Genomic DNA, 16,560 nt, shown 5'->3' on the forward strand with positions numbered 1-16,560 from the left:
TTTCAAGCGTTTTCAAGCACTGGAACAGGCTGCCCAGGGAAGTGCGTGAGTCGCCATCCCTGGAGGTATTTAAAAGACATGTAGATGTAGTGCTGAGGGACATGGTTTGGTGGTGGATTTGGTACTGCTAGGTTAGCAGTTGGACGTAATGATCACAAAGGTCTCTTCCAACCATAATGATTCTATGATTGTGTGAATTCCATGCAGTTTTCACAAGCCTTAGAGGACAATTCACCTGTACTTTGGCAGTGAATTGGGGTGGGTTGTGTCCTTTGCGTCATGCCATCAGTTCGTAATAGTTGAGTATTGACATTGCTGGTGATGGCTCTTGTATCGAAGACTACAAACACTTTTCTCATGTTTATCTGTACAATTCTTTTGCAGCTCTTCCCTTAAAAAAGTGGATAAGTATTAATGCTAGTAGTAGGACAGTAATGCATGATCAAGTTTGTAACTCTGGGATATTTAATGCTGTAGGGGATAAGTGTATTTTGGATTGCTGTGTGTGGTGTTCTGCGCTCCATAGCACAGCCTGAACGCAAGCCATAGGTAGCATCTGTGCATCGATTTGGCATGAACTAGATACTCGAGGGTGGAGCCTATGCTTTTAATGTGAGTGTTTTACAATACAGAAAAATAATTTTACTAAACTGAAAATACTAATACAATAATAATTAGGTCTTTGTGCATACGGCTGGTAACTTGCAAATAGACTAGGAAACTGAATGGGTTCTGAATAATGTATCTTAACAGCATTTGTTCTGATCCTTGGTTCAGATTCTTCTGTCCAGTATTTGGCTTTTCTTTCTGTATGTTGAAGGCATTCTTTCTGCAGTTGTTGTATATCTAAAAGATGCTGATGCTTTAAAAAAAAATAATGCATAGGAGGACCTCCATTAAAATCTGATATTAGAAGGAGATACTTAACACCGTCTTAGGTTTTTCATTATTTTCATTGCCATTTTTATCATATGCATGATATAGAAATAAACAATTTTCAATTCTAATATATTAATATCTGTATAATTAATGGATATTATTCTGATATTACAGAGCTTACCTTTTAATGACTGTGTTGGTTATAACTGAGCTAGAGTAATCTGCATTTTTACTCCAAGCAATGACTGGCTGTTTGCTGCTTCTGGTATTACGAACGCATTCATTACTGTGTGTTATTAGAAGGCTTTAAAAAAAAGCTATTTATTTAGTAGACAAATGGCCCATTCTTTGAAAGAGCTTGAATGTTGTTGGGTTTTTTTCCCCTTTTGCTTGGAATTAAGTCCATGATGAAATTGAATCAAGATCAGAAAAAGGATCAATTTTAAAGCTGTTAAAATTTTCTATGGAGATTTGTATTTTAGCTCCTATTTCTTGTTACATTTGCTGTATTTCATGCTTGTGTACAGATTAATGTGCTTTGCTGATAATTGCATATTAAAAATAGATAAATAAATGATTAGCTAATTATGAAATGTGTTGTAGTACCAGTAACTTTAATTATAATTTATCTGCTACATAAGTAATCCTGCACAATATTGTGGGATAACATATTGGTATTGCAATTGCTGTCTTGTAGTGCTATATGACTAATGTTGAAAACCTCAGGAAGGTTGACCAGGAATAATATTCCTGGTCTCTGTGACCACATATTTTCCAAATGGGATCTGAACCAGTGACCGGACCTGTCATTAGCTCAACAACAGGTGGAAATGCAAGTCACTAGTGGAGGGAACAGTCTAAGAAATCTGTCCTCTAGGACTCAGTTTGGGAATGTATTCCACCTTTCAAACTGTCCAATATTTTTTCCACTTACTGCATGTGAAAACAGAAGGAACATTTTTACTTTATGTACAGATCTGCTTAGTGCTTGCTATTTTTCACATAAATAATATTATTTTCAGCCTTGTCTCATAGAATAGGTAATCATTATTGTAATGATCTTTGTGTTTGTATGTATAATAGACTTAGGATTTCTGATTTACAGGTTTTTGAGCCTCATGTAATAAAAATGCACATATGTAATATTTCCCATTACATCTGAGGCTTGCAAAATCATTAAACTGTGATTTATTTTTTTAAAGGCCATGGATTTAACTTCTGTTTTATTAAAAAATTGTTTTTAAAAAGCAAGATTTTTAAAAAAAATTTTTAAAAAAGATTTTTTTAAAATCTCAGCACGTAGCCTGAGATACATTGTCAGGAGGTAAAGTGACTGGGTCTCAGTATTGGCCGGGTCTTGTTCCGTTGTATTTTCCTGAATTTTACTAATGAAAAATTACATTAATAATTTCCCACTTAAATATTAAGGGTTATAGATTACAAGCACAAAATTACAATTCTTTTTTTTTTTTATCTTTAGTGGAGCCAAAAGTACTAGCACCTGATATTTTCAGTCAGCCAGTTCTTAAACTAATGAGAAGCTGGAAAACAGTTTAATGGCAAAAATGGCTTCTCTGGTCAAGTCAGGACAAAAATTCCAGTGGCCTGGGTCATACCACAGGCTGTCCTCAGAACTTCTGCAAAAATAATAAATTCTCATGTGCCTGAATGTGAGCTGAGATGGCAATGGCTGAACAGTGGTGTACCACTGCTGCTCTGGCAGCAAGCTCGTCTGCAACAGTGCAGCTCGGAGGAATGTGACAACCCGGGATTCAAAATTGCCTTGACTTGGGAAAGACTTTTGGCCTCTGACTTCTCAGTACCATTAAACTGGAGACCTGCAACTAAATTATGTTTTTGAAGGGGTGTAGAAAAAAAACAAAACAAACAAAAAACAAAACAAAACCAAAAAAACCCAAATGTCAGTTCTTCATGATATCATATAGAAAGGGGACTTACTAGGCAGCCATCTGTCTTTGTGATTCTGTCACCAAGACAACTGACATCTGTTTCCAGTTGGGTAATTAATTCAGGGTGATAATGGCACATACTTCATATCATTATGATATGAAATCATAAGTCTCTTGCAAGCCTCTTCATAGGCATAATAAATGATGGGTTCCATTGCAACTGTGGGAGCCAGAGAAGTCTTGCTTCTAGCTGAGTTGCAGCAAGTCTCGGATCTCCAGCTGCTTTGGAGCCTTTCTGTTTTCACATGCCTGTGCTTTTCTGGCTGGTCAGGGCTCTACAGGAAAATCCATGCACTGTTAAAAATCTCAAGGGTTTGTGATAATTTAGGGTTGGAAGGAATCAGCAGTTGCAGTCAGGATGAGAAGGAGCGTAAAATATCCCTGTGTGAAAAATTCAACAGAAGTTTGATATGGTTTGGACTGGATTTGGCTGTGATTGGTATTGGTAAGCCACTGGGCATTCAATATCACAGCTGAGTCAGGCATATTTATCTCTCAAAATATGCCAGTTATTATACCATGTAATCTTGGTCAGTATATGGGGTATGGATTTTTTTCCTTTTTTTTTTTTTTTTGTTATTGTTCTTTGGGTTTCTTGATTTTTGTTTTGTTGTTTTAACTGTTAATCACTGACAGCAGTTCTATGGATAGGTTCTGTAAAATTTTGAACAGTTGTCCATGCTGAAAATTTAGCAAGGGTATGTCATCCATTCTCAAATTTTCAGTTAAACAAGTCATGAGCTGTACTGGTGAGCTGTACTGGTTGGTCTAGGCTTGCTTCCTGGATATTCTGGGCACTGCCGTGTTTTAGGATCAGTCCTGTGGGGCAGCATTGTAGCAGGAAAGTGGTAATAGTAAATGTATTGTTCAGCCATGATTCCAGGATAGCCTGGAGTTTATTCCAATATGACCAGCAGTAAAATAATTAATAATGTTGAATTTAGCTAGTATTTTGGTCTGTTAACTTGCAGAAGTAGGAAGATCACACCTTGTTGCCTTGTATTTACCATTTTTGATTCTTAAATTCTGAAGTGTCTGATGCTGCCACTGGAGAATCACTACTGCTATTCACATCACTCTCTAATTTTCCACTTTGTAGCTAGTTCCTAGTGTCCGATTGCTGCTACGTGCTTAGTCCAGATCATTTGTGCCATTGTGCTACTAATTTTATCCCATATGGTAACTTTTCAAATTATTCCAAAAGAAAGGGGATTGATGTTTTCAATTTCAGTAATCTTTATAATACCTTTTTTAAAAAATGTAGAATAACTATAAAAATACACTATTGGATCATATTATTCCATCAGAATAAAAGATCAAGCAGAAGAATGTTGCAGAAATAATGCTCAGTTTTAGATGGAATAACTTGTTAATTCGAGCATCTGCACATATACAGTCATTGGGGAGTTACTGGGCTACATGTGTTTGTTTTTTAAAACATCTGTCAGCTAAGTCAGAAATCTAAATGCAAAGTGTTGCATTGGTTACATTTGTGGATTTCTTACATCTCCTAGTGGAATTTCATTTTGTATGCTAATCACTGGAGAATATGGAGGTAAAAATAGGATTAAATTTGTGTGCATGTATCATTGCTTTGGACAAATTACTGTTTTGTTATTCTTTAATTGTATTAAAGGATCAAATATAAGTAAATATATGAGATGGTGTAGCACGTTGCATTATTTTTTCCCAGGTATGCTACTGTCAGTGTGGAAAGAGGCATGGCATGTCATGTACATGCTTTTTTTTTTTTTTTTTTTTTTTGTCCCAGTAATGGAATAATGGGCTGTGGAGGGCCTTAAGCTACTCTGAACAGTTTTGTGACATGTTGTAGCTAATTCCTGCAGCTACATTGCAAAGCTCATTTCACTCTCGTATATTATGTAGGCTGCAATCCATTTGACAAAATGTTTCACTGCATAGCGCTTAAATGTATTATATTGACTTTCCCTATAGTTCAGTGTTACTGTGTTCACTGTTACCTGGTATATAAAAAATATTCATGGAGAACTAACTTGTGCGCTAAATAACTGCAAGACTTTTAGTAGTTATCTAATATACAGCATTAAGATATTTCTAAGATACTGCTTTAGGCAACTTTACCATTGCACACTGTTGACCTATATTTGTGATATTTGACACTTTTGATAAATACTGTCAAGGAAAATCCATCACAGAACAAGTTTCAGAACAAGTTTTCAGAGTTTCAGGGCATTTGTTAAAACTCTCATAAATTATATAGAAATGTTTCAGAATACAACATTTTATATTTGTAAGTTGAGTAACAGGTTTTCCAAGTAAGAAAATTACTAGGGAGTCCATTTCCAGAAGAATACAGCCGTCTTCAGTTAACAGAGTACATGCCCAGATGAGACTGGGCTACAGCTGCCTGTTGGCTGAGGACCATATGTTTCTGTAGGTCGCATCTTTTAAATTCCTACCACTTCAGAGTTGGGGTGATCGCCATTTTAATGGAAAAACAAAACACGGAATAAGCTTAGCAGCACCTTTGGTGTTTAAAGATCTGTAAAGCTTTCAAATTGAGCACAGTTTTTGAAATAATATAACTATTTAGACCTGTCTACTGATCTCTTACGTGCAAAGTCCCTCAAGACTCATGTCCCTTTCTCTCCTGTTGTTCAACAGCTCTGTGAAGTCAAAGAGAATTGCTTTGTGTGGTTTGATACAGCTAATGAGTCAGAGCTCGGAGGACCTCCAAACAACCCAAAAACTGTAGCTTGACTTAAAAATCTCTGGGTAAACGCTCTTGATGATGGGAAAGCATTATGAAAGAAGGAAGTTCACTGAAGTGCGTTACCTGAGTAATGCTTAAAGCAGCTGTGGTTCATTCATGTGTTTCATATAGTTAAATATGGAGATAAACTGTGCACTCTTCTGTTTAACATTCAATGTAAACTGAATACTTAACTAAGTCTCCTGCATGCCTCCGGCATTTTTGTGTGTGCTGTGCTATCTCAGCTTCTCGCGTGCTTCTTCAGATTTAGACTAACAGGAGAGCACATAGCAGGCTTGTGGGACTCTGCAGCTTGGGTCTGCTGTTGAGCTGTGGGGTCTGCAACGACCCTGTAAGCTGCCTCTCGGAGAAAGGCCTGGATCTGTTTCATGTCCTAGCCCATCGCTTTGTAGATGTGGGCAAACAAGGTGTTCTGGAGGTTCAACTATAGCAGATAGCACAGAGACATCCAACAGAGGACATGTGGAAGAATTCACATGCCCATGGATAGGCAGGAATTCACACACTGGAATAATGACGGTGTGTTCCTGATATACTGGATCTAAGAGGTGTCGTAGGGGAGTTGCTGGAGTTTGGGTTTTGTTTGCTCTTGTGGATGGTAGCCCTTAGTGGTGCTGCTTAAACTGAGGTAGTTGTTCACTCATTTTCAGGTTTTTTTGGGGACTATTACTTTTTCTAGGTTGAGTGAGAAATTCCTCTCGACTGAAGGGTGTTGAAACACGGCAATCCTAAATATAGTGGGAAGTACTGTCTTCTGAGAGGGAATGGAGGCAGCTCTGGTGTATGAAACCATATATACAGTCTGGAAGAGTTACGTGAGGACACTGCTCTTTGCAGAGCAGAGGCTTCCTTCTACAATTAGGGCTGCTTTACGCTTTGAAACCATTGTAAGCATTAAAGAATAGCATTGAAATGTGGGTTGTTTTTTTTCCACTAATGCTTAAGTTTCCAACTTGCTGCTTCTGCCCTCTCTGTTTTCCTGAGAGCAGTGGTGGTTTTGTATGTGACAGGGACACGGAGAGGTACGAGTGGGGAGTAGTTGCAGTAAGTTTGGAACACTTTTTTGGCAGTGTTCTTGGAGTTTGGACAAGCACAAGGTATTTAAACCTATCCACTGATGGTCATGTTTATGTGCAATAGAGATTTTTTTTCATTGCATCTGATAATAGACCTCCGGGACAAAACTTGTCCGTCCTGTGTTTCTTACACAAGGGTGATTCTACACGATAATGCAAACTGTACGTGTCATTTGAAGATCGCCTGTGAAAGGCATGGTGAATAAATTTAAAAGTGATAATATCTATTCATTGTGTGGTTCCTTTTCTCCCTTCTTGCCTTCTCTAAGCATTTGCTGGCTGTTCCTCACTCTCTTCCTCATCCCTCCTATTCCCAGTGAATCCCTTTAACCCTCATCACTCACTGCCCACACGTCCACATTTCCTTCTCCAGTCTCTTCCTCTCTTTCTGTTGGTTTCCCTCCTTCTCCGCTGCCTTCTCTTCCTGTTTCATTTTGCTTTTGTCCTTACTCATTATTGAGCCTATTTTTTTTCGGTTTTCCACATGTGTACCTGCTTTGGTTTCTTCCCTCATTTTACAGGGTTTTTCTGCTGATCTCGCCTCTCATTTTCTCTGCTTGTTTGCCTCGCACTGCTGTGTCTGCTTAGCCTGTATAGTAGACTAACGTGTTAAACGGTTTAAAGAGAATATGATTTCGCTCTGAATGGATCTTCATTTAATGATTGCAATGAGTTCTTTTTAATGAGGTATTTTCGGTATTATTTCAGGTCTTAAAAATTAGCTTGATTGGCCACCGGAAGCGTGTTCTGGCATCTTTGGGAGACAGGCTTCACGAAGATCCTCCTCAGAAACCACCCCGGTCAATAACCCTCAGGGTGAGTCCCCATGAAAATTTGTTTGCATTTCTCAAAAAGTCAGCAAGTATTTCATAACATTCACATGAAAACAAGGGCCACTTGGAGTGGGATTCAGCTTACCTGGCTTCAGAAGTTTACGGTGTAGATGTCTTAGGCTGACCTCCTCAGTCACTCCTCTCCATAGAGCCAGCAGAGATAAATTGACATTTTTACAGGGTGATTCATCTGACCTGTTTCAGACATCTACTTTAGGATGAGATAAGTAGTGTCTTAGAAGTACCAGCTTATCTTCTTTGCTCAAGAAACTGGCTCAGGAGCGAGTGCGTACAAGCTGCACATCTGCATTTGCCCACAGGAATCCCAGCCCAGCCGATCGATACTGCAGAAGGAGAGTTACCATTTTCTTTTCATGTTTTCAAGATGCTTTCACTTACTTTTCAGACATATTCTTTATGCTTTCTTTAAGGAGACCCTATTGAAATTGTTGAGATACAAATGCCAGTAGGATATTTCTGTGTATCAAAAGTTACCTTATGTTTTTAATTTTCATTTGTATTCCCACTTTTAGAAACCTTGTTGCAATGTCCCTGGGGTTTTTCCACACTTCACCACATTTAATCTCCTTTCCTTGCACCACCAATCCAATGCCTTTGCTTCCTTGCTGTCTGTTATCCTTATCGAGTTGTGGTCTGATGACCCTTTCCTACTGTGTTCTCTCCAAGGGAGTTCATATCAACACTTCTTATTTTGATATTTTAGGTCACACCTTTTGCATTTGATTGGATCTGATTATTTTCATGGGGCTGCATTTCTGACTCGAATCTCATTTGGGACTAAATTTCCAAATGTCAGAGGGTGTCCGTGCTCCCAAGTTGAATTTCCTGGTGTAAAGAGAAATAGAGAAAGACAGAATTAGGACTTATTTTAACATACACTTACAATCTCTGTGACCAGCCTGATTTGACCCTGCTTGTTCTCAGATGCCACATAGAGACATTTTAGATCCTCCCCACCCCAATTCAGCCTATTCCTAATGCCATGTTGAAAAAAGTCTCACAAGCGTATAACATCCTGCTCTAAGGCACATTGCAGAAATGTGTGGATATTTTTCTTGTATTTTATTTTTTATGTATTATGTGGATGATTCTTGATGCATGTCAGGTGTTAAAACACTCCCAGGAAAGAGAAATCTTTTGAAAGTCGCACATTCTTGCTCAATATTTTCAGTGCTCTGGACTGGGGAATTAGTTTCTCTTCAGCAGGTGGGAAAGTTTCCACAGCCCATGTTATTGGTTAGGACTGTCTATTCTCAGTTAATAGCGAAGAGAAAACTGGATGTCCTCCATGTGTAGTCAAAATGATAAAAAGTAGTCTGCTGCTCCACAGCTAGAGCTGCTGATGCGAGCAAGTGCTAAATGTCATTCATCACCTCATGGTATTGGAGTCTTCACAGGGAATCCTAAGGAGGAGGACATGAGTTTGAATTAAGGTTTTCTTTCCCATCAAATCCTACTATGCCATTTCACACAAAATGAGGACATAGTATTTAGTCTGTAGTTTGCAATAATTTGTAGCTTGAAAATTGATTTAAATAAAGTATCTGTGGCTACTAGGAGATTAATTTATATCTTTTAGAAAAGATGGTTTAAAGAGTCTGCCTTTAAGGTCTCAAGGTCAACCTAAGCATGGCTAGCATCTTTTTCATCTCTCTTTTTATTAGCTTTTAAAATATTTCAAAAATGGTTAAATATTGAGGAAAAGCAACAAACAAAAATATCCACAAAATATATTATTGCCACAATAACTGTGTACTAAGGCAAATTTATTTTGATTTCAAAGTCATATACTTGAAAGCTAGAAAATGCTGGATCTCAAGTTACCTGTGCAATCTGGCTTTCCTTTCTTGAGCGCATCATAGTCTTTAATTTCAGGACCAGTTTCCATGTTATTCATAGAACCCCATCCTCTCCCAGCTGGCACTGGAAGGTAGAATTTAAACTGAGGGAATAACTATTTAGACTGAAAATTTGATGAAAAGGTGTTACAACAGTAATGATAGTTTTAAGACAAGAATGAATTCATTAGAGAGGATTCCTGGATTTAGGAACTGGTTTGACAAACATCCTTGGGGCACGAGGTGCGCCTCGGCAGCCTGGGGAAGGATCTCTTAAGCTCCCTTCCAGCCCTGACCTGTGTGGTTCCAGCATTTTGTGACCAGCAAGACTGAGAGCTGGGGATGAAGCAGAGTTCGATAGTGAAATGTATATGACCAGGCACCCCTGCAGGGCATGTATCCATACATTCACAACAGCATGGTAACATGATATGAACTGTGTGACTAAGAGCAACATGGTACTGAGGACATGATAGCACCTGCACGGGCAACCGTGCCTGGTCTGCAGATTTGTTAAGGAGGTGGGAAAGTGGGTATGGAGCGAGAGAGAGGAATGAAGGAAGAATGGGAGAGAAACTCTGGATTAAAGGAATAGCTGTAGCTATGAAAATAAAGAATTACACCTGCTTTTGCCACAAAGCCCTTGGATAATGCCTGGTAAGTTATTTAGGTAATTGCCTCATAAACAGTCACTGATTGTATGTTACCGACATTCTACAGACTGGAGTCTGGAGTCTGATTTATACAAGTGCTGAGCACACACTGCTGCAAATTAGATCAGTAAAAGTGGAGTTTTGAATACAAGCACTTGGAAAATCAGGCAATAGATATTTTAATTGGGCATCCAAAGTGACTGATACTTTTTCACCTTTGTCTGGGTGTCTCAGGTCCTACACACCAAAGTGGTGATTAGAAAATGCCAGAAGTCAAAGGGTGTGGTGAAAATAAATTGATTGACGTTTGTAAAGCACTTAGGAGCATCATGAAAATGACAATATTAGTCATCCTATCTTCAGAGCGGGATTTGAATAGATGTTAGGGGAGGGGTTTGGGGCCACGAAACAAGGTGACAATAAAATACTGACTACACGATAACTAACGATAACACAGTGCTGAGTATATGACAACATGCTGCACAGTTGAGGATCCATCTGTGCTGTGAAGGACGACTTTGAGAAAATAGCATAAAATCATACGATTAACTCCTGTTCCATAATGCAGAAGCACCGTAATTCTTTTATTTCTTGACTTTGTAATTCTTGTCTGTATTGCCTTGCCAGCAATCTTCTGATAGCGATTTTTGAGTGAATTTCCTCTTTATATGCAGTTTGGTAAAATATGAAAAACTCGATGAGAGCTGGAATCTGTATGTCCGTTGTGTGGTCATCTGTCACCTTGATGCGCTGATGGCCCTATCAGGCTACTGAACAGGGGGTGAATCGTGATTTGGAGCAGAGAGAGGTTACCTAGCTGCCTGGAGCAGCAAGTAGCAGTCATTAGAAAGTGCCCCTGTACTCAGGTTATTTTCAGGGCAGAGTCCTCTGCACCATCTAGTCAGGGTTGGGCCCGTGGAGGGTAGATTTTAGAGATGACGCCTCACCAAACCTTCTGAGCATGTGCAGACTTTAGCTTTTCAGAAGCTTTTAACTGGGCCAAATGTAGGTGGATTTATGTGAAGGAGGAAAAAAGACTATTCCTAAGAGGAAAACACTCTCTTCTTTGCCCTGGGAAATGTCAAGTGCTCGTCTCAGATCGTAGGAAAGCTAGAGAATTAAAAAACAAACAAACAAAAAAATCCAGTTAATTAAAAGTTGCTAAACAACTACATATCCCTGATTTTAGTCAACCAACATGAAAAATACTAATCCATTACTGTGATTGCAAGGAATAATGTCGCATAGACTCTTACACTTCAAATATTAACGTCAGATGTTACTATCACTTGAATGCATACAGAGAATCACAGCTTTCCATTTGGAAGAGATTACAGCGCTCTGATTTCTTACACAGTGTCTTGTTTCTTAACAGCATGGAGTAAAGTACCTTGATGCTTTTCAGAATTACGTTTGCTTCAATGTAATCGTGCATTACATACCCACTTTAATTCTTTCTTTAAATAAAAAGGCGGGGTTTTTTACCCTCCATGCACACTGGAGCAGGTCTTTCCTTCCCCTAATATCTTCAGGTCCCTTCTTGTTGTTCAGTATTGAAAAGGCTGAGGGGAGACCTTATTAATGCTTACAAGTATCTAAAGGGTGGGTTGAAGGATGATGGAGCCGGACTCTTTTCAGTGGTTCCCGGTGACAGGACGAGGGGCAACGGGCGCAAGCTGGAAGTTAGGATGTTCCATTCAAATATGAGGAAAAACTTCATTATGGTGAGGGTGACAGAGCACTGGAACAGGCTGCCCAGGGAGGCTGTGGAGTCCCCTTCTCTGGAGATTTTCAAGACCTGCCTGGATGCAGTCCCGAGGAATGTGCTCTGGCAATCCTTCTGTAGCAGGGGAGTTGGACTAGATGATCTCTAGAGGTCCCTTCCAACTCTGACGATTCTGTGATTTCCGTGAAATACAGTATTACAGCAATAGGTAAGTTAGACAAAGTCTGCACTGTGCAAACATGCTCCTGGGTAAGTTCTGCCTCCAAAGAGCTTACTATCACAGAAATCTCCTGTGTCGGATAAATTGAGCCCAGTAACCTACATCATGAGAGAGGAACACGTTTCCCCAGTTCCTGTGGCGGTGTTTTACAGTCCACCCTGGGGTGGTATGTGTGCAGACTGGCTGGCCACTGCATGCTAGCTCTGCTCCCACTGATTGCAGTCTCCAAGAGAGTGTTGAGCAGTGGAGCTGGGCACCAATGTTTGCAACTGGTGTTTGAACAAGTGATGCGATGTGCATGAGAATAGATAGGTGTTTCCAAACATATACAGGGTGGCTGGCTGTGAGCGATGTGGTGGCTGATCCTGGTAAAATGTATGATCAAGAGGACATGTTTAGCTGTTAATTAGATAGAGTTCACGTATCAATTCGCTGTGGTATTTGCACACTGGCTGATACAAGGTCACAGTTCAGCACAGATTACAAGAAAAGGCTGGTAAAATATTTGTTCTGTGATCCTTTCATGCATTCTAGGAATTGTTATTTAGCTTGTTTCTGACATCCAATACTTCCAGTTAAACGGATGATCTGCAAGACCTATACAAATTGCAAACAAACTGTCTATATTTTGTAAATGTTCGTGCATTTCTTCTTTCCAGCAAGAGATGTTGCTAGAGTTCACATCACTTTCAAATCACTTTCACTGTTCAGAGTGGCTGCTCAGAAGTGGTGAGAACGTATTTCATCTTACAAATAGCTAGTCCTAAATCATGTCTTTATTTGGGCCTTGGCAAGAAGTAACTCACTGTTTTATCTCCCTAGCAGTCCTAGAAGGAAGTATATATTACACGAGATTTTGGAGAGGGAATTTGCCACTAATTCATGTAAATAGTGAATTGTTTTTCCTTCCACATGGGCTCTGCACCTTAGGTAGCAAATCTCAAAAGTTCATCCACAGTAACCTCTACTTCAGGAATTGTTTCTTAATTTTTAAGTATGACTAATTCAAATACACTTTGAAATGTGTGATTTGAAGTCAGCAATATGCTGTTCTTATTATGCTCTATTTTTCTCCTCCCTGTCCAGGAACCCAGTGGTAACCACACTCCTCCTCAGTTGTCTCCATCACTTAGCCAAAGCACTTTCACTACTGGTGGCTCCCTGGACGTTCCCCACATTATCATGCAGGGCGATGCAAGGAGAAGAAGAAATGAAAACTATTTTGATGATATTCCCCGGTCAAAGCTGGAGAGGCAGATGGCACAGGTAGGGTTAAAACGATGCCATTGAAAGGCTATGCCTTGCTGCAATTGGTTACAGAACTAATCCTAACCATAGCTGTGGGTCATACATGAAGGCTGAATAGTAAACTAGAGACTGACAATTTTTCCAAGCTGTCTACTGCAGCTCTCTATATTTCAAATAGTGTAAGTTGGTGTGCAGTTTCTCCAGAGGTAGAGTTTCGGGGGTGTTTAGGTGCCTGGAGGCTGAGATGAAGATGCCTCCTGCGCACCAGAGCACGCAGGGTCCCCCTGACACTGCCTCTGCCTCTTGTTTCTGTAAGAAGGTGCAGGTTCCTCAATTTGAGAACCTAGATAAAAATAAGCTGACATCAGTTTACTGCCAGAAACTTGGAATCTTTGGGAGGTGGTGATTGCTGCATTTATTAATGGAGAGGGTCAGCATTCTGCTAAACTTTGATCTGGGGGAATAAATCTTGAGTGTTTAAAAAAAAGATTTAACTGTGCAGCAACTCGTTTGAGCTTCACAGCAGCCCTAGATTTGACTGGATGTTAAATCGATCTGTTCATGAAGGAAGTCTCTACTTCTAAATTTCTTCACCCAACCACAATATGGTAATTTTAAATCAAGCATGCATGGACCGGAGTGATGCCTAGTACCATTCTAAAGGGCAGCAAAGTTAAGCTTCGACAGCCCCTTGGCAAAAATGCCTTGAGATGAACTCAGCTGTTTTTTTGGTGGTATACATGATGAAAGACAGCCAGGTCTTAAGCATGTGGTGCTTTGCAGCGCATGTTGGCAATGGGGCTTTGATTTGCCATCAGAAGCAGATGGGCAGCCACCGCGGTTCCTGGAGCGACTCTCTCCACGAAGGAGCAGGTTGCTGCACGCCACCCTGTGTGAGGCTTCCCAGTGGTTCTCTGCCTGCCACCGCCCAAAATAGAGCCTCTATCCAAAATTCAGCCTCAAAATGGAAACAGCTATGCAAACAACTGTGTTATAGTTAATATAATGAACAAAAGGCTGCAGTCTCTCAGCTAATTGCATGAACAAGGATGAGTAATTAAATAAACAAGCAAACAAGGTGCTGCTGTTACCTGGGAACACAGAAACAAATTGAATTCCATTTGTTCAGAGGACATTTCTAGGGAAGTGAAATTGCATTTGGTTAGGTGGGGCTGTTTCCTTGCCTTTTTTTAATCTCCTAATTTTCTGCTGTATAATCTTATTGCACAGAATTAAGGGGAAAGTTGCCTAGTGAATGGGCTTGTTTTCAAACCCCAGTCTGCTGGGCTTTTGTGGCAAGAACAGGATTGAGCTAAAGTCCAGTACAAAAAAGCCCAGTTCCTAATGTGAAAATATTTCTTTGACGGTCATGAAATTTAGGTGTCTGAGCATGAAATGCCCACTTTCTCATGGCTGAGTGGACTGGTTCGTCTATATAGTTTATTTTATCACTTGGTTCACAAATCCCTATTCCCACTTCCTCTTTTGGTCGTTAACATTGAAGGAAAAAAAAAAAAAAGGGACAAAAAAAAAATGCTAGCAATTCTTCCTCTCTCCATTTCACTCTTTTCTTTTCCTGTCTGAAGTCCTGATATTCCCAGGAGGTATGACACACTCTCATATATGGCACCTGCAGATTTTCTTTAGGCTGTTAAAAATTGCCTTTCCAGAAGGACTGTGATATGTTGTGTATCCAAAGAGAGAACTGAGCAGTTAGTACTTACATCACTCCAAACCACTTTAAAACCTATTAAGTGCTGAGATTACTTTTTTATTATTTTTTGTGGGAGTGGGCACCCACTGAATGAATGACTTCAATGCCTTCTGTTTAACTTTCACCATGAAATATAGCAGTCATCCTTTGGGACTCCAAAGGAGAAAATGGATTGAGATGAAATCTGTAAAACAGTGTTTTATGTTAGTCCCTGAACTCCAATCTGTTTGGAGTCTTTCTCACTCTGCCCCCAAATTCTGCACTCCTGATGTATGTAAAATTCCCTTTGACTTCAATGGGAAAGTCAATGACTCCCTCTGGTGATCATTCTCACTAAATTGGACTCACCCCATTAAGAGGCTAATCAGGGATTTCTTCCACCATTCTAGCCCAAAAATAGATTTTTAAATTTATTTTGTGCAATATGCGCTTTGCTAAAATGAACTATATTTCCTTCAATCTTTTCCCCCAAAGCCCTTTTGAAATTAAAGGTAAAATAATTGTTTCTGAAAATAAAGGAAATCCAACTGATTCTTAACATGAGCCTTCTGCTCCATGTTGGTTTTTTTTGTTGGTTTTTTTTTTTTATCCAGCAACTTCCTCCTTGCAGTTTGCAGGTTCCTTTGGCTTTTGTCAGATCAACAACAACTTCTGAGCTGATACCAGTCCTGCTTGCCAGCTAGAATACTTCTCACAAACAGAATAATCTAGAGCGATTATTGGAATTGCTTTGAGGAGATTCTTTGTCTTAACCCTTTCTTTGCTAGGCTGTTTGCATGCTGCTGTATGAATCTGCATGTTTACTGGATGCTATAGTAGGCAGAAGTGCATAATCATCTTTGATGGTGTGATTCTTTGAAAGGGTTTTGACAATGTGTTCTTGACGATGATATTAATGGGTATTTTTATGGCCTTGAAAAGACAAACCAATATGGTATTGAGAACTTATTCATGGTATTGCTTTCATGAACTTGATTTTGTTTCAGAAATGTTAGGATAAGACTATTTTTAGCTGCAATTTAAAATCTAAAATCGGAAGATATTTTGAGAAAATGGTGAGGTCTGATGTTTTCATCTTTACTATGGCTCATGTTTTCACTGAACTTTTGCATGGGAGTCATCAAGCATGTTGATCTTAGCATCAGATATCAACTGGTGTTTGTTAAAACAATGAGCACATCAGTTGAAATCTGTTTTCTTTTGATCTGCTAAATGGGTTTAAACAATTCTCTAAACCATAATCAAATCTGCTTGTAAGTAATACAACACTTTGCTTCCTGGAGGAAGCACTGATTTAAATTTACTTAATGTGGGTGGTTTTGTCTCAAGGCCAGCATGTACCTTCATTCACGGTTCCCCAGCAGACTGTTCGTGACCTAAGAGGGGAAAATCCTAATATAAACAATGAGTCTAACTAATTTAGGTTCTCCACTGGAATATATGTGGTCATCCAACTCTCCAGTTGGTTGTCCAACTTTGAAAGGCTTTGACGTCTGGCTGGATAATTCACAACTGCCAAAAAGGTAATATAGAAGACTTGAGAGGTGGTTTGTTTTCCAAAAAATAGGGGGGGGAAAAAATCCAGGAAGGATTGAGTAGTCTGAGTCATCTTTAAATGTGCATGTTG

The 16,560-nt window shown here is 39.4% G+C and overlaps 1 protein-coding gene across 2 annotated transcripts in view; it reads left to right on the top strand.

Annotated features, from left to right (window-relative positions):
• Positions 1 to 16,560, top strand: part of ANKS1B (ankyrin repeat and sterile alpha motif domain containing 1B) — a 441,596-nt gene that overhangs the window by 379,506 nt on the left and 45,530 nt on the right. For both annotated transcript variants that reach the window (XM_074144245.1, XM_074144246.1), the window contains exons 18-19: positions 7,389 to 7,496; positions 13,058 to 13,237. In XM_074144245.1, the coding sequence (XP_074000346.1) occupies positions 7,389 to 7,496; positions 13,058 to 13,237 (288 nt within the window). The remainder of the gene's footprint in view (positions 1 to 7,388; positions 7,497 to 13,057; positions 13,238 to 16,560) is intronic.

The sequence above is a fragment of the Numenius arquata genome, chromosome 2, assembly GCF_964106895.1.
Source record: "Numenius arquata chromosome 2, bNumArq3.hap1.1, whole genome shotgun sequence".
NCBI classification, from domain to species: Eukaryota; Metazoa; Chordata; class Aves; order Charadriiformes; family Scolopacidae; genus Numenius; species Numenius arquata.